Source organism: Gopherus flavomarginatus, chromosome 9 (assembly GCF_025201925.1).
Source record: "Gopherus flavomarginatus isolate rGopFla2 chromosome 9, rGopFla2.mat.asm, whole genome shotgun sequence".
Lineage (NCBI taxonomy): Eukaryota > Metazoa > Chordata > Testudines > Testudinidae > Gopherus > Gopherus flavomarginatus.
Genome location: NC_066625.1, coordinates 33,785,538 through 33,804,808, shown reverse-complemented (window position 1 = coordinate 33,804,808; position 19,271 = coordinate 33,785,538). Strand labels below are relative to the sequence as shown.

The following is a 19,271-nucleotide window of genomic DNA, read 5'->3' as shown; positions in this document are numbered from 1 at the left end:
CCACGAGAGGCATAGGGCTTATGTCGGTATAGTTAAGGTAATGCAGTGTCTGTGTAGACACTTCATTACTTACTTTGGCTGTTGGCTGTCTTGTCGATTTCACAGCTCCATGCTGGAGCTGTGAAATTGACAAGACAGCCAGGCAACTAGAACCTGGCTGCCTTGAGCTTCCTACTCCTAACCGGGCTCCTGCCTGCAGGCTCCCTGCTCAGGGAGCCAAGAAGCACAGGTGGCTGGAAGGAGGGTAGCGTGGACATCAGCCAGTGCAGTAATTACAGCAGTGGATATTGGTTGACCTAACACAGAGCTGTAGTGTCGATGTGCCCTGAGCAGAGGCTTGAGGCCATTCTGTCACAGGTCCTAGATGAAGGCAAAAACATCTGGTGTTAGCTCAGTACAGAACTCATTTCTGGAGAGGACAGTTGCTTGGTGGTCAAGAGAGTGTTTAGTGGTAAAATGGGCAGTTAGGACCTTAGAGTATTACATCCTTGGAGCACCTTTTACTCTGATAATCAGCCACACCGCTCTGAAATGGCTGCAGTCTGAGGAGGAGGCCAGTGCCAGGCTGACAAGCTGGTGTCTAGCTCTGCATCACTGTGTTTTCACAGTACACCACAGGTCTGATGCAATCTATGTAAATGTGGATTTCTTCTCCCAGGAAGGGTGAAGCTTGTTGGACAGAGTGTTTTGGACCCAGTCTTGGACAGAGATGAGTGTGTGAGATATAGAGTGAAACAGCCAAAAAAGGGTTGAGAGGTCACGTAATTTAGTGTTGGTTTAAAGGAAGGTGCATGCCCCTTTTCAGTGTGAAGTTCATTAAATCACCAATTTTAATCTTGTTTTCTTGTACTTTTCAATTGTTTTCTTAAAAAAAAAAATAATAAATTGATTCTCACTGGTAACTCTTAGCACTGGTTGAGTAATTATACATGACCTTTACGCTAGATTTGCTAATAAGGAGGCTACATAATATGCATACAGATTTAAGTAAGTATGTATGGCTTACATATAATAGCTTATTTAGAGCCTGAATTTTTACTTTTTTTATTGTTAGAAAATGGTGCAATTCTTATAAGAATTTTTTAGTTGGAATTTGTGTCAAGCCATACTTAGTTTTATTAACTAAAAACATCTTAAATGTACTAGATACATTTAAAGTTTGTCAAAACATACTTTGCATTTAAAACTAACTGATGTATTAAAGGAATCATTATCTGTAACTAAGTGAACTGCTTGTTTTTGGTCATCGTGTCCTGGACTTTAGAGCTATTAGAGCTCATCTTCTTGCACCTAATTAGAAGAGGAAAACAAGTTTTCCTGCTTTTTCATTGTGCAAATGGGTTTCTTAAATTCAAATCAACTAGTCATTGAACTGAATTAGTTGATTTTAAAATTTGGGCAGCAAACATGTACTGCTTAATATATTTAATTTAAATAGCTCGAATTGACCAAGTTGTCAACCACACTTTAGGTGTAGAAGGAAGTTGTCTGCGATAGAGTACAGGGTAATGCTGTAAAGCTCCCAAAAACTGATGTAAAGAACTTGACAAAGCTCTGGATCCAGAGAGGAAGCCAGGGAATGGACTGAGGGAGGAGAGTTTCATGGTTGTAATGAAGCAAGAGGTGATAGTTTCTGGCTGCTGCAGGGTTTTGGATAGAAGGGAAGAGAGATCAGAAAGAGAGAGGGTGGCCAGAGTGGACGTGATTATAGTAGTAGAGATGAGTTGAAAGCCAAGATGTGGAATAGAGTTTTAGCAGTTGAGGGAAATTCTGATTTTAGTCAGATAATAAAAAATGGAGAAGTTGGACTTGGTAAGAGTTTGGATATGTCAGCCTAGTGAAAGAGGAGGCAAAAATGATACATCTTTCAGTCTTGCTGAGACAAGCATAGTCCATTTTATCTTTTTTTCCTCTCAAGCCCACTTCTCTTTTCCCCCTTTTCCAAAGTGTCTCAAGAAGTATTTTGACATACCAAACCATATTAATCTCTTAGCATCTAATGTGTGCCTAAAGTGTACCAGTCTCCTTATATCAAACCCAATGTGGTATTCGTTAGTGCTCTGGGACATAAAATAGGTTTTGTATGGGTCATAATTTTCATACCATGCCAATTCCCCACTGGTGTCCAGAGAATGATCCTTACTGTATTGATGGGGAGGGAGAGGAATAGCTCAGTGGTTTGAGCATTGGCCTGCTAAACCCAGGGTTGTGAGTTCAGTCCTTGAGGGGGTCGTTGGGGGATTGGTCCTGCTTTGAGCAGGGGGTTGGACTAGATGATCTCTTGAGGTCCCTTCCAACCCTAATAATCTATAATTCTATGCCATAGTAGGAGACTTAGCACAAAACGAATATGAATCTAAAAAAAGATGTTTTTCTAACTGTGAGCCAGGCACGTTCCCTGGAGAATCAGAGAGTTGTTCTGGGTTCTCTACTTCCCACCCACCATAGTAAAGATTCTGGTGGTCAGATTATGCCTGTGGTGATACCTGTGCATCTTCATTGGGTTTTCACAGGTGTAACTGACAATAAAAATAATTTAGTGAACAGTTTTGATACACAGGGAATGGAATTTGGCTGGCACTGCAGAATTAGACATTACTAAACTTGTCAGTAATTCAGCAGCTCTGACCCTGAATATAAAAAGATGGTGATACCTTTTCCACAGATTTTTTTTTACGGTAAGCTGTACTTTAAGATACACACTAACCTACCAGTAAGTTGCAGCAGCATGCACAGCATTCCCTCCAAGCACTTGCATCCCTGGTCTCTGTAACTTTTACATTCATGTAATTTACACCACCCATGAGTATGGCTTACTGAGTTTTACTGAGCAATGGAATAACTATTATGAAAGCAAACAGGCAGTGATGCAGCAGTAGATGCAGAGTGATGCAGAAGAAAGACTAGGATAGAGAATTTGTTTTAACAAAGGTGGGAGTGGGTGAGACAGGCCACACAAAGAATGGAGTGAGGAGAGAATTTAAGATTGAACTCTCAGAGACTTATGGGGCCAGAAGGGAGACATAGAGCCATGAAAGGAGACTGAAAAAGAATTAAGGTACAAGGATGTAATAGAGTTGCAAAAGGGCAAGAAAGGGAGGTTCTCAAGAAAAAGGGGATGGTCCACAGCATTGAGTAAAGAAAATCTGGTTTGTGGGAGTTTTTTGGTGACCTTAGTGCTGGTAGTTTCAGATAGAGAGGGATGAGTGGAAGCCAGATTGAAGTTCAAGAGGAGCCGTAACCTGTGAAGCAGATCTGTACCCCCAGATGGTAAATCCAGGGAAGACTTTGCCTATTAATTGTAGATATTGCTGCCTTTTGAGAAGCAAACTTGCCAAACTCCTTGAAAAAACTCAGTTCTTCATGATTGGACCGAGAGTTTCACATTGCAGTATATATACTATCACCGTATGTAGTGGAAAAACTCTGTTACACTTTTTATCTTGTTTTTGGTGATCTGTAATTAAAAAGTATGATTTTTCTGAACTACTAACTCTCCAGAAATTTGAGACATATGAAAAAGCAGATCTGTTGAGAATGGTGGTTATTTTTTGTTGCTCACAGGTATGTGGGTTGAGGAAGCGCAGTGCTGAATTGGAACAATCTGGGTTTCATTCACTTTAATGCTGTTGGTTTCGCAGTCTGAAAAATAAGCAAAAATACTGTAGAGATTTTGCATTTTAGATTCTGAATAAATTTGCAAGCTTGTTTTGAGATTTAACAAGCCAGGATTAATTGACAAACTTTTTGAAATGGTTAACTACTTTAAAATCTTCAAATACATAACTAGGAAGCACAGAATTACCCCATATTTTTGTTGTGTGAAAGTGCTTGGCCTTAGGTGGGTCCTCTAGGTTCCTGCCTTCGTTGCTTTTTTTCATCTTTCTTGTTCATATTGGTGTTACCTGCTTGGCCAAGAAAAAGTGAAACGAGTTCTCTCCAAAGCAGTTACTGTCATTCTGTAGTTGCTGGAGGAGTTGTTGTAAGAAGATTATGAACTGCACTTCTTTTTGGACCCAGAGTACTGCCTCTGTAGCGTTGCTGACTCTAGAAGATCCATTCTGATTCTGACCTGCTATCTGGCACCAGGTTGCTCTGCTACTGAAAAAAACACACCATGCTGGTCTTCCCTTTGTTTGTTTGAAATTAGTTTTTAAACATGATGGCAAAATGCAAAAAATAAATAAATAAAAATTGAATTATATTATGTCCATTCCTTTGTCTCTGGAAATCATAATATAGTTGCTAATATGTATTCTTTGTGTGGCTTTGACTAAAGCGGTAATGGTACAATTATTTTATGATAAGTCTGTAGACAGTAAAATACAACTATATATTCCTGACAAACTACTGTTGCATATGTCCCCTTTCCCAACTTTGGCTTTATTTTGTACTCTCTATTTTTATTGGAGGAAAAACGTGACTTTTAGACTGAAATATAAGAGAAGAAAAGAAATTTTCACCTCTTCTGAGTTTTTTTTTCTGTTTTTCTACTACCTTTGAAGAACTTCCACCATAAAAATGAAGTCTTATGGTAGTCTTTAAATTTTAATAGCAGTTTAAATAAATGTTTTAAGCCAATTCTCATAACATTAGCTTCCAGTGTTATAGAGAATGTTGTTCCTCTTACTAGTCCCAGACTGAGTAATGATTTTCTTTGTTCTAAGGTACATTAATACATATCTGTTAATGCACAATTTGACTTTTTGCTTAGGTAGAAGGCAGGTATAAGGGGTTTGAAAATTTTTGTCCCTTTATAATGGTCTCCTTCCTGGTAGTTTGAAAGGCTATTTTCTGCATGGTAGTAAAACATTTGTTTTAATTTTGAAGCAATGATAATTAAAATCAAAGTGTGAAAGTAACGGTGATATACCAAGTACTCAGGTTAAGAAATTCCAAACGTTAAGTTTGCTCCAGCAATGCTGAATTTGGCAAGTTTATATCTGAAACATGACATAGTAAGCTTCACATTGTAAAGGACAGAAGAATTGGAAATTATGGGTGGTGCATGTGATACTATAGGTTAATAGCACACCACTTTCCATTTTAAAACAGTTTTTTTCAGTTGCTTATAACTTGGCCAGACTTAAACTACTTGGGCTCACATTTTCTATTCTAGGTTTCTACCTGAGATAGGTCTTTTAAAAAAGTTTTCAGCTAAAACAGATTGCCATTTCTGAGAGGGAGGTTTTGGGAAAAAATAGTTTTGCCTGTGTTTAAAAAATATCTTAAAATAGTTATATTTGCGGCTCCATGTTTTGGAGCAGAGACTTGAAATTTGGCAGGGGGCATATTGGTTTTGTGTCAAAGATGTGCCTTTTGCTGTCCCTCTGAAAATTCACTCAAAGTTGGCGAAGTTCAGGGTGGATTTGATTTAAATCACTAGTCAGGAAGACTCAATTTAATCGTGGGTTTCTACATAAAAGTGCATTCTTGTTATTTATAACTTTAATACATATTCACAACTCAGAGATAGATGTAGATTTCGTTTTTAGAAGGTCATACTATACATTATTAAAGTGATTTTTTGGAAAACTTTTCAGATTACTTTTACAGCTATATGAGAAAATGAATGATTGTTTGGTTATTTCATTTACCAAAGGTAATTGAAGCCTATATTTATGAAATCATTGGGAAGTGAACTGTCGCCAATTCAACAGGTTAATCATTAATATTTGGAGGATTTTCTTGCCATGCTGTATTAGAAGGAGAACATCAGCCGACAGACATTTAAATTGTTTTATTTAACTAAAACATGTTATATATTCTGGATTTTTTTCCTTCAACAGCAAACATATAATATTTTAACAAAACAAGCATATGAATTTTTGAATTTAGTTAAACATTCAAGTTTTTTAAAATCAGGTTTGTTTTTGTTAAAATTGTTTTTAACTAAAATAATTAAATGAAATATTCTTTAAAAAAAAATTAAATCGACTGTCAGCCAGGTCAACATGAGAAACTTAAAATATTGCCTTCTGTAGCTAATTCAGTTGTCTTCACTTTCATTTTCCTGTTTGTTCTTAATCTGGAAAAGAAGAACAAACTTTCCTGCTTTTTCAGGTCCCAAATGATTTCTCAATTTGGAATGAATTAGTCTAAAGGAAGAAAATATTTTTTCTACACTGGCAGAAGAAGCTACTGCTGTTGAGTGAGATTATCACTTCAGCAGTCTCTGAATTACGGTGACCAGACAGCAAATGTGAAAAATCGGGATGGGGGTAAGGGGTAATAGGAGCCTGTATAAGAAAAAGCCTCCAAAATCGGGACTGTCCCTATAAAATCGGGACACCTGGACACCCTACTCTGAATCCAAGTGCTTAAGTGACTTCCACCAGTTCACTGGTGTGACTTTCTTTAAAACATCATCAGCAAACATATATCTCTTGAACGTTTCACCCTTAGCTCTGAAGTTTATTATAGTTGGCATTATGGAGGGATGATTGCTGGATGCCCATGTCATAGCCAACTCCTCTTCTTGAGCAGTTAAGGTTTGACCCTGGTACAGAGTATTGAGAATATTTGCAAGAAAACGAGCTGGAGATAGTGCTTGTCTCATTCGTTTTTTTAATACTTGTAATTTAACTCTCTCATTGTATATTTCTCTTTTTAAGCTCTCACTCAGTTCCTTCCAAATTTCAACAGCATCAGCAATAGAACAGCTATTTCCCTGCATTTTGTTGAAGGCCACAGAAATAGGCTTCAGGGTACTCAGCATGTGTTCAACATTTCCCTTAAGCCCAATGTTGAGAACTTTGGCTGTGACAGTGCCATCTATTTTTTTACAGTTCTGTTCACAAACTGTCATCAAATTAGGCCAGTTCTTGATATAGGGCTCAAAACAGTCCACTACTGAGTTCTATTGCACATCTTGTGGGAGAGTTAGCTTGATTTCTCCCACTTTTTTCAGAGCAGCTGCTGCAGAATGGTTGTTATGGAACCTAAATAATCTATACAGAAGCCCCTGAACCCCATAAGATTAGTTCCCTAATCTATGAACTATTGGAACTCATTTACAAAACTTTTTTTATACATTACATGAATATATTGTCTCATACTATAGAATTAGAATGTATAATCCCTATTTCGTGATGAGATATCTTTGCGCTATAATGTATCTTAATTAAAACTCTGTTTAGATAGGTGTTTTCCTCAAATGCATTTTATCAAAAAAAAAATCACACATTGATTTTTATCCACCCTGGCTAAGTTAGAAGCCTTTGAAATATCTTGGTGCACATGCTCAGTAAAGATTTGTTGCTCTTAGAGTGCTTGCTCATGTAAGGTGTGTGTGCTCACCACATGCACTGGTGCCAGAAATTTTTCCCTTAGTGGTATCCGAAAGGGACTGGCTCTGGCACCCTCTGGAGTGGTGCGCATATGTATCAGGATAAGGGACACCGCCAGCTCCCCCCCCTCCTTCAGTTACTTCTTACCACCAGTGACAGTGCTGCAACATGTTGAGAAGGAAAGCTTGCCAAGGCAACTGTGCCTAGTTGTGAATTCTCTTATATATAGTTCTTAGATAGTTTGTGTAGTGTATTAGTTCCCTTCAGTGTATGTTAGAAATAGTTAGTCCCCTGTGGGACTTAACCTAGGAATGGGCCATGCCCCGGTTCCCAGGCTTTAAGCCTTGGGACTGCTGCAGAAAACCTATTCCAGTCAGTGATTCTCCATCAAAGCTGTCTGAAGTGTTTCGGGGAGACCCACTTGAGCTACTAGTGTCACATTTGTAAGAGTTTCAAGCCATGTACCAAACAGTAGTGAGACATTTAATGTAGAGCGTTCCTTATGGAGTCAGCCCTCGCAGCGGTCTCGGATCTGGCTCAGTTCTGCTCCAAGGACACAGCTTCAGTGCAGAGCATGCCACCAGCCTCCGACTGGCACCAATCCCCATGCCTGGTACCGGCTAAAAAAGCAGAGACAGGCCAGGAAAGGGCATTCTCCTACATCTCATAAAGGGAAGGAGAGAGGCCAGGAAAGGGCATTCTCCTACATCTCATAAAGGGAAGGAGAGAGGCCAGGAAAGGGCATTCTCCTACATCTCATAAAGGGAAGGAGAGAGGCCAGGAAAGGGCATTCTCCTGCATCTCATAAAGGGAGGGCAGATCTCCTCCGGCTGGTGGCCAGGCTTCAGCACCTGTTCAGCTGTCAAGCCCACTTTGTGACCCATCTGCCACCCTGGGAAGGGGTAGAGGCATGTGGCAATGCTGTCCACGCCGGAGGCCTTTTAAGCTGCTATGGACATATTGTCTCTTCTGGTGCTGCCCACCCAAGCCAGCGAGGTGCCCAGTTTGAGGGATAAACCCACTCTGGGGTCTTTCCAGCAGTCCCCATAGGTACGGCACCATTTCCCGACTCGGGGAGTGCCTCGCCAGTGCTCACCAGAGTAACACCGCCAATTTACCTGTCAGAGTTCCTGGCTTTGTTCCCTGGACTCTATGCAGTGTTCCCTGGGATCCCAGCATCGTTCACTGGCTGTGTGGTGCAGACCTGTGGAGGCGTGTTGCCAGTCCTGGAGTCTCGGCACTGGTCCCTGAAGTGGTTGGGTTGATCTCCAAGCTCATGGCATCGCTCCAGAGGTCCAGATGCCTGTCCTCAGAGTCACATCACTGGTCTCTGGTACAGATCCCCATGGGCAAGGCGTCGATCCCCTGAGCCAGGACACTGATCCTCTTGCTTCCTATCCACGGAGTGACTCCACTCTCAAAGCATAAGTCATTGATTGCTGGGGTACTGTTGCTGATCCACCGAATGCTGTCACCAGAGGCATGACATGAGGAGTTGTCTTCCTGGTGCAGGTCACTGGTGGAAACTCACAGAGCAGGCCGATGGGATTGGGGTAGACAGGCGGCTTCGGTACCGTCCTGGTCCCCTAGATGATTCTCTCCCTCCTCAGGCTCAGAGAGTGAGGAGGGAGTTCTACTGGCAGGCCAGGGCTACCCACTGGGGGCGTCGGCGTTCCCATCAGGACCACACCAGTGCCCACATGGCCCCAAGGTTAATGACTGGCTCCCTGGCAGCTATGGAACCCCTAGGGTTTCCCCAGCCATCACAGAGACACTGATCAGTCTCAGGGGCATCTGAGAAATGGTCAGTGACAGTCTCCTGCAATAGCGGGACCTTCCCATGCCATCCCCCAGGATGATATAAAAGCCTACCAGAAGCTTCTTAAGAGGATGGCTTTGAACCTGGAGTTAGAGGACTTGGCAGAGCCCTCCAACTCTGTTTGATATGTTAATTGGAGCAGCCCTCTCCAGGGTGGCATTGCCCATCCATAAAGGCGTGGTAAAGCTGATCAAAACCTTGTGGCAAACTCCCTTTTCCCTATTTCCTGTTTCCACGTGGGCAGAGAGGAAGTATTACATCACCGCTAAGGGATTTGAATACCTATATACACACACCACTCCTAGCTCACTGATGGTGTTGGCAGCCAATGAGTGTGATAGATAGGGCCAACCAGGATCGACCCCTAAGAATAAGAAGGTGAAGAGGCTCGATCTCTTTGGCAGAAAAATGTATACGATGGCCCAGCTTCCAGTTAAGAGTGCCAATCATCGGGCCCTACTTGGCTGCTACAACTTTAACATTTGGCAGTCCATGGCCACGTTTGTGGATTTGCTGCCAGAGGAGCTCTGAAAGGAGTTTCTGGCTGTTCTGCTGAGGTCAGAGCTGTGGCCAGGGCATCCCTCCAAGTGGCCTCAGATGCAGCGGACTCCGCGGCCCGGACCATGGCTTCGGCCCTTTCCATAAGTCGTGTATCCTGGGTGAAGTCTTCGGGCCTGTGGGTGAAGGTTCAGCAGTCCATCCAGGACCTCCCTTTTAATGGCCTGGCAAGTTACAAGGCCTGAAAAGACTCTAGGGTTATCTTGTACTCACTGGGCCTTTACATGCTAGCTCCTGTGAGAAAAAGCAGTTCCAGCCACAGCACTCCCACAGGTTCGGGGATCAGTCCCGAACAGAGTCTGTCGGCAGGACCAACAGCTCGTCTGAGCTCTACCTGCAACCAGCGGGGTGATAAGCAGGCATTTTGAGGGTGCTCTCCAGGGTGACTTTCCAGCCTGTGACCTGGATCCAGCATCCCTATTTTTTCCCCAACCATTTGTCTCCCTTCCTGGGCCTCTATAACGTCAGACCAGTGGGTCCTCAGCACAGTAATGGAGGGGGAGGGGTGCACCTTCCAGTTTATTCCTACTTCTCTCTTCTACTGCCCCTCCCGGTCCCTCTTCAGGGACCCTTCTCAAGAGCATCTGCTCGCTCAGGAAGTGTAGGGCCTTCTGTGAGTGGGAGCTGTGGAGGAAATCTCTCTTCACTTAAGGGGGAAAGGATTTTACTCCCATTATTTTTTGATCCCAAAGACCAATGGGGATACATCCCATCCTCGATCTGCAGAGCCTAACAAGTATCTCAAAAAGCTGAAGTTCCGCATGGTCTCCCTGGCCTCCATCATTGTCTCCCTGGCCTCCATCATTCCTTCCCTGGATCTGGAAGACTGGTACGCTGCCCTCAACGTGAAAGGCGCTTACTTTCACATATTGATCTTTCATGGACACAGGGGGTTCCTATGTTTCATAGTTGGGACCCCACCACCAATTCACAGTGCTCCCCTTTGGCTTAGCAATGGCGTCACGGGTGTTTACGAAGTGCATGTTGGTGTTGGCAGCCTACCTCGGATGTCGGGGTATTCAGATCTATCCCTGTCTCGATGACTGGCTCATCAAGGGTCGGTCCAGGTCCAGCACAGTATTGAGACGTTGCGAGCCACTTGTCAAGCTCTAGGCCTGTTGATAAATGAACACATATCAACGTTGGTTCCGGTTCAAAGGATAGAGTTTATCAGAGCAGTCCTTGACTCTATCTTAGCCAGAGCCTTCCTTCCAGAGGTCAGGTTCAGGGCAATGTCAGATCTGATTCCTAAAGTCACGGCCACGCGCTCAGCACTGTCTCAAATTATTGGGGCACATGGCCCACATGCATGTACGTGGTTCGGTACACGAGACTCAAACTACACCCTCCAGATGTGGCTGGTGTTGGTCTACTCCCCGGCCAGGCATCACCTGGACATGCTCCCCGTGATCCCACCACGGGTACTTACTTCCCTGCAATGGTGGTCCAACTTGGTGGTGATGTTGGAAGGTGTGCCATTTGCAAGCCTGTGACCCATGATCTCCCTGATATCGGATGCAGCCAACCTCAGATGGGGAGCGCATCTTGGTACACTGCGAACGCAGGGCTATCGTTAGGAGAGGAGCTCACATTTTACATAAACATCAGGGAGCTCAGAGCCATCCGTCTAGCTTGCGTGGTGTTATTTCCTCACCTAGCCGGTTGTGGAAGGTTGCATTCCTTGTAGCTATTACCTCGGCGAGACATATCTCCAAAATTAAAGTCCTTATTTGGGAGCCCCCTTACATAGTATTCTACAAAGACATGGGTCCAACTGCGGCCCCATCCAGCCTTCCTGCCAAAGGTGGTGTCATACTTCCATGTCAACCAGGATCTCTTCCTCTTGGTGTTCTGTCCGAAGCCCCTCATGACCAATGAGGAGAGGTGGCAGCACGCTCTAGATGTCAGGCACACCCTGTCATTCTACCAGGAGCGCACCAAGCCCTTCTGCAGATCAGATCAGCTTTTTTATTGCAATAGCTGACAGGATGGAAGGGCCTTCCGGTGTTCTCCCAGAGGATTTCAGATTAGATCACCACCTGTGTCCATACTCGTTACAAGTTGGTGCAGGCTGTGCCTCCACCGATACTGAAGACTCACTTGACTAGGGTTCAGGTGTCTTCGGCTGCCTTCCTGGTGCACGTCCCAATCCAGGACATCTGCAGGGCCGCAATGTGATCTTCCGTACTCACATGATGCGTTACACCATCACCCAGCAAGCCAGGGGTGATGCTGGATTTGGCAGAGCTGTGTTGCAATCAACATGTCCATGAACTCCTACCCACCGCCACTTGTACTACTTGGGAGTCACCTACAATAGAATGGACATGAGCAAGCACTCAAAGAAGAAAAGACGGTTACCTTTCGTAACTGTTCTTTGAGATGTTTTGCTCATGTTCATTCCATGACCTACCCTCCTTCCTCTCTGTTGGAGTTTCTGGCAAGAAAGAACTGAGGGAGGGGGGAGCCGGTGGTGCCCTTATACTGGCACATACATGTGCCACTCAAGAGGGTGCCAAAGCCAGTCCCCTGCAGATACCACTGAGGGAAAAACTTCTGGTACAATGCATGTGGCGAGCACACACAACTACAATGGAATGGACATGAACGACGAGTCTTGAAGAGCAACAGTTACGAAAGGTAACAGTCTTTTAGAGTTTGGCACCTAATTTCTCTGAAGATTGTCTGTAGTCAGCAGGCTCTTTTTTCCTTCACAGCTCCTGTATGGCTACTGAAATGTGCATGGCTTCTTTCCCCCTGCTGCCCCCCCGAACCTCACAGAGTGACTGAGCATACTCCATCCTGGGGCTGCAGGGGCTGAACAAGACTTCCCCTGCAATTACTCCTTCAGGCTGCTGTGGCACAGAGAGCACCAGAACTGAGAGAAGAGAGACAGTCCTCTACTCTCAAAACTCCCTCTGCTGGCACAATTTTTTCCTGCTGAAAAAAATAGTCTTTAATTACATGATTACACACTATCATAATGCATTTGCACCGGGAGCACAAATTAAGGCTGGAGAGGCAGCCTTAAATATGCCGTTTCCTAATTTGAGTGCTTGACTTTGCAACCTTAACGTTCTCCTAGTTTAGCTTGTTTTGAATGGACATTCTATGTAGAATATGGCTAAGTTAATGTTCCTGAAGCAACCTTAACTTTTAGAGTGTTCTGATCTGAATGCTTGTTCACTCTGGTGACTGTACGGCCTCCTAGGAAAGTCTGTGTTCGATCTATTGCTCTGGATAAAAGTAATGTGTGTTCTTGTCCTGTAAAGTTGAATTGCAGTCTGAGTGTCTACTTTTTATTTATTTTAATACTGTAATAACTTCTCCATCTGGACTGCTCTCTGAACTAACCCCACTGTTTTTTGCCTCAGAGGAGGAGAGTCAATGTGTTTTTTTTTTTCCTTGTTCCATGTAAGGTCCTTTTCCAAGGAATTCTCTTGTTCTAATAAACTAGTTCCCTTTATTTTTCTCCAGAGAAGAGAAGATTCCGAACTGTGATAGATTCCCTTCAAATGAGATCTGACCACTCTGTGTAGTGCAAAAGGACTGGAATCTGGTTGCAAATGACCAGTAGGGAATTCAGAGTGGTCGGAGCTGTGTGCTGGCATAAGCTCCTATGAATGTCTCCTTTGCCAGCTACATAAAAGCAAGTAGTGTTGCAGAATTGGGAGATGCTTAATGGACCCTTTGCCTGTGGTTTAACTTAAAGTAGCCTCTCACTGAGGAGAGGGCCAGTGTTGATCACCCTACAGAATCAGGGAGCCATAACCAGCTCTGACAGCCCTTCCTCACCTGTACTGAGTTCACAGTCAGGGGGCTCTTACACTTGTAAGCCCAAACACAGTTCTTCTCAGGTAGGGAGACTATGCCTTTTTGATTGGTGCTTGGCCGCGTGCTAAACAGGCGGCTCTTGCTTTCCTCTGGCCCAGCCCCCTAACCAATCAACTATACTAATGCAGCACCTTAGAGTTGGGAAAGGCTTGCGAGACTTCCTGCCCAGTAACTCTGTCCATGCTGAGTGCTTCATAGCTGGCTGGCTAGGTGACTGTTTTACTCCCTTCCCCTAATGACAGTAAGGTATGCATGGAGAGGTGCAAAGCTGAGTCAGTGATCTGTTTAATTTGTCATCCAGTTACTAAGTACAGAACACCTAGCATTTGCTTCCTGTTTCTTGTTTTAAGCATATTCAGCAGTGCTAGAGGGAGGGAGAGGGAGAGAATCCTGCTCAGTAGCATCCACTGGGAAAGGCAGAAAGCTGACCTGACCTTGAAGACGGATAACTTTCTCCCTTTAAAGCCTTCCCTCACTTTTTCCTCCTATTGCCAGAGGTGATTCTGTAGGAGGGTAAAGAACCAGGGCATGGGAACGCTAGAGTGTGTGTGTGGGAGGAAGGGCAAATGAGATCAATGGAAAGGGAAACTGGAGGTTGTTAAATATTTAAAATCTGGATCTTCAAATGTTTGAATTTACACATATGTAAGACTTTTGAAAAGTGATGATGGGGATGTGTATAGAATTCCTCCCCCGATAAGAAAGTTGTTTTCTTGACTTGTCACACTGATTTGCTGTCATGGATTTTATAAAGCTAGTGATAGAAAAGAGGGATTAAATTATCTTGCTCTTTCCCTGCCAAAGGAATAAATTCCCTACAGTATATTTAAGTGATTTTCTCCAGTGTAGTTCTGAATGACTCCAGTGATAGGGCTTCCACCATTTCTCTTGAGAGACTCTTCCACAAGCAAATAGATCTTATGGATAGACAATGTTTGTTACTCATACAAGGGAAATTTTGTGTTCTGCTGGCTATTGTTACATTTATTTGTTTTTTGTAATTTATGGCAAGGGTGCAAAGAAGCTGAGACAGGTGTCCTTTTTACATTTTTGTGTTAATCTAAATAAACACATTCTACTTCGCTTTTTTTCTGTTTCATGTTTATAGTTCTTGTTAAACTCCCCATGTGTGAACCTAACAATTCCTCTCTTGTACTACAGTAGAAATCCTCCTAAGTCCTTGTACGTTTTTGCCAATGGTATATAAAAGAATACACTCATATTAAACTTGGCTGCTATAAATACAAGAGAAAATAAGCAATCTCCACACTTCATAATCAGGCCCCTCCCGTCTTCCATCCCCATTTCATCCTTGTTTGGAAGACAAACTCATAACCTTTAAAAAATGTTATTTATGGCTATCAATTAAATATCTCATAAATTGATTGCTTATGTAAACTTATACTCAGAATTTCTTATTGGGTTAGTATGCCATATCTGATGTAAAGTAGGGTTTCTGGTAAAATTTCAAAATGTTTCAACAAATAAAAGAATAAAAAATTACTATGTACTCCTTTATTTCCCCATGTGCAATTTGTGTACAGAGTTGCATCTCCTGCACAAAAGAGCACACACAAAAGTTATCTGCTTTGGGGGTCTGTTTTGTCAATGCGTTATTGGAAAGAGTAACTCTTTTCCTTCAGAGTTTTATTATGCTTTTATAAATTGTACTGCAACAAATAAGGTTGACACAAAGGGCATATGAATAGAACCAGGTGTCCAAATTTTATTGCCTGATCAGATAACTTAGAGACGAATGAGTGACCCCACAATGTCAGGGGGAGGGTTTTTTAGCTGTATGGATTAAAGAATATGAAGATGGATACTTACATCTGCTTTTATTATATTAAAAATGTTTGTAGATAAATAAAAGTTAATAGTAATATATTTGTTTCTATTCCAGATGGGAATGACAGGTAACACTAGTCCCTTCGGGCAGCCCTTTAGTCAAGCTGGAGGGCAGCAGATGGGAGCTACAGGCGTGAACCCTCAGTTACCAAACAAGCCAGGCATGGCAAATAATTTGCCTCCCTTTCCTACTGACATCAAGAGTACTTCAGTTACCAGTGTGCCAAATATGGTAAGTTGCATTTAACTCATGTCATTTTCCCCTTCCTTGTTATGCATCTTCAAAATATATTCCAAGTCCTAATGAATAAAGTTATGTCTAGTAAAAACTGAATTCACATCATACTAGTTTAGATTTTAATGAACGATATTGAAAACTCATGAATCTGATTTTTTTTCCTCAGTGGCATTGGTCAGCAAAATGTTAAAGGTGAATTGTAAAACAAAAATGAGGTAAGTTCCAAATATGTAAAGTGTGCTCGCTATCCAGCCTGTAGTGAGCATGAAAGACAGAAATAAGTCTAACAGGATGCTGGGCTCGATGGACCATTGGTCTGACCTGGTTTGGCTACTCTTATGTAACTAGCATCCACCCTCTCAATAGCTTTTCACCTCAGAAACTGGTACTTTTTGTTTCATTGAAGATATCGCAGAATTCATTGTTCTCTGGTATCACAGACAGTAGGAATTGCATGGGTTCCTCTGAGACAGTATTACTTTCTGTCATATCTCCAGTAAACTGGGAAATAATCAAGAAGGTGGGGTGGGGCTTTAGAAACTTATATAAAATTTCTTTCTGTGCTCAGTAACCCCCATTATTAGTTACCAGGAGCATTTAGTAAAAAGTTCTGTCCTTAAAAGGGGACACTACGAACTTGCATTTTTTGAAATATTTTCTTTGAGTACCCCTAAATAGTATGCTCTGCATTTTTAAAAATTATTAAAACTAAAATTAAGGGGGGAGCTGTCTCTGTTCCCTGCTGATGTTCAGAATTGAGCGTATCTAAGAGCAACATCACTGACTGTGCTCAGGCGTGCACCTTTCCTTTTCTTTTCGTGCACACTATCACCTGCTGCCTCTTCAGTCTTACACTTTCAGCTACAGCAGAAGTAAAGGTGAGTCTGTAGTTTGGGGAAGGATTTGCACACTCAAAGAAACAGTGAAACTGAATTCACTAAATGCTGTCAAATGCACCCAGCAAACTGAAAAATAGAAGATATTTTCCTTTAATCTTAGGGATTCTTTATAAAAATATTGCTACAAAATTTTCAATTTGAGAACCTCCCTCTACATCAGTGTTCATTTTTGTTTTGCAGATCACCTTTAAGAAAAAGCTTCTTTACCAAAATAATCAGCTCCTTCCTAATTTTTTCTAGCTATTAGAATGCTGCTATAAAGGCAACACTGGATTGTGGCATCGCTGAATGAAGGCACAGCTGATTAGAGAGGAGGAGGAGCTTTTTTAATACAATTTTGGAACTCAAAGCAAAAGGAGAAACAGGATGGAAAACAATCAATTACAACAGTTTTTCCTAAAATGATTACTGAAAAATTTGTTGAGCTTTATAAATCAAGTCATCCTTAAAGTTATAAGAGAAGTCGGCCAATTCAGTTCTTTATACTGTTTGGTATGTAATCATAAGGCTACTTCTAGAATAAGTTTCAGTGGTTCTCAAACTGTGGGTCGGGATCCCAAAGTGGGTTGTGATCCCATTTTAATGGGGTTGCCAGGGCTGGCTTAGACTTGCTGGGGTCCAGGGCCAAAGCCCAAGCCCCATCACCTGAGGCCAAAACCTGAGGATTTCTGCCCTGCGTGTTGGGATTCAGGTTACAGGCCCCCCTGCCTGGGGCTGAAACCCTTGTGCTTCAGCTTTGCCAACCCCCTCTTGCCCACGGCATTGGGGCTTGGGCGGGCTCAAGCTTTGGTCCCTTCTCCTTCTCCCTTCTCTTTTATTGTCAGAAGGGGATCACGGTGCAATGAAGTTTGAGAACCTCTGAGTTAGGTAACTAGAAACTTGTTTATATTGGTGGTGAACTTATGGTAAGGTCCAGTATCTTAGATTGTGGTATCGTTACTTCATAAACTGTGTTTTCACATTTATTACTGCAAAGTTAAAGTGCCCTATTGTGCTTAAAATTTATCTAACTGTGCCTGCTGTCATCTTACTGTTAGTAAGAGATGCCACTTCCATCCACAGTCTTGACAAAAGACTGAGAGCAAGTGCATTTTGACCACTGTATTGTATTTTAAATGAGAGTTGTGTTTTAAAAATGCCATTATAAAATGAAATGCCCTTTTCATACAGATTTTTAGAATTTCACTGTGGTATTGGTCACCTTTTAGAACATTGAAGCAACAAATTTGCTTTGCAAGGTTCAGCCATGGTTTCTGAAACATTACTGAACTTACTTTGATCCTCTCTGCACTTGCCATTTAAACTTCACACTGGTTCACCTCATCTGCATTTTCAGCAATGGGTAAATTTTCTAATAATATAGACAAAGTTTGTGTGTACACAGTTGTGCAGTAAATTAATTCTCCAGGTATGCTGTATTATTTGTCACAAAGGGTTGTATTTGGTTTTAACCTTGTACACTGAGTCCCAAAATAGATGCGAGAAATGTTGTGTTATGTAAGTTCTATCTGCGCCACTACAAGTGTGTGTAAATTCCTAAAACAGCTAAAGTTTTGTTTTACATACAAAGTGGACTGTTCGCTGATAGAGTGAATACTGTCTCTAGTATCATTTTGGCTCTGATATGGGAAGTCCACTGTTGAATGCTCTCATGTTTCCGCTGTGCAAAACAAATGACTTTTAGTTAGTGCAAATTGCTTGTGAGAATAGTTCTTGTTAGTATACTTTTTTAAAAATATAATTTACTTTGGAAATTGTGGATGTTTAGAATATTGTAAGTTTGCAGTTTCATGTGATATTTTCTGTGCTTGCTGCTTCACAAAGTAAAATTAAAATATCACTACTTGCTTTAGTATCTCTCAATGTATTAAGAATAATGTAATTGAATTGCTGGTATAGTTTCTATGGAAACTACGAATTCAGTTACGTTTTATGCTCTTAAACATGATACCAGTTACTGTAGAAACTGATAAAGCCTCTCCATGAGATGCAAATTACTTACTGTTGGTTGACACTAGAAACATTGCCATTCTTTAGCAAAAGCATTGATGCACAGATTTCATCCTTGTCTTCTGGATAACTCTCTTAAATCTAGCAGGAATTTCAGGAATCCTTGCTTTAGGCTGTGTCTGAAAAGAAATGTGAATGGGCAGGAGAGGATATAAATCTCAGTCTTCCAGGTCTTAGTCCCATCCAGTTGTCAGAGGAGTGCTCCTTCATCTCTTGTTTACATTGTCTTAAAAATCTATATTTTGGTGGTGTGTTTATAGAAGGGGGCTGCTTGACACCTGGTAAAGTCAGGACCTTGTTTATAATTCAATTATGAAGCCATTTGCACAGCTGCATAATTCCTTTTTGAAACTTCAGTTTAATGCTATAGAATCTAAATACTTCTACGGGCAGTTGGGTTCTGGAAATTATCCGTCAGGGATACTCCATAGAATTTCGCTCTTTTCTGCTTCACAAACTCCCTTCCTGGTCCCACATTGAGGACCACTCTCATGAGGTGATTCTTCAACATGAGGTAGAATCCCTTTTGCACTGAGGGGCAATAGAGCGTATCCCACCTCATCATGGGACGGGGATCTACTCCCTGTATTTTCAATTTCCAAAAAAGACAGAGGGTGGAGTCTCATCCTGACCTTTGGCAATTCAACATCTTTATTTGAAAGCTGAAATTCTGGTTATAGTGGCATTGGTAATCTCTTCCCTTCAGGAAAGGATGTGGTTCACAGCTCTTGACACAAAGGACATGTATTTCCACAGGGACCTTAATCCATCACACA

The 19,271-nt window shown here is 42.1% G+C and overlaps 1 protein-coding gene across 6 annotated transcripts in view; it reads left to right on the top strand.

Moving 5' to 3' along the window:
* The window catches only part of CREBBP (CREB binding protein), a 195,676-nt gene that overhangs the window by 68,345 nt on the left and 108,060 nt on the right, over positions 1-19,271 (top strand). For 2 of the 6 annotated variants that reach the window (XM_050968022.1, XM_050968021.1), the window contains exon 3: positions 15,404-15,580. The exons of 1 other annotated variant lie outside the window; for it this stretch is intronic. In XM_050968022.1, the coding sequence (XP_050823979.1) occupies positions 15,404-15,580 (177 nt within the window). 3 more of the 6 variants (XM_050968025.1, XM_050968027.1, XM_050968026.1) reach the window with 3 other exon arrangements.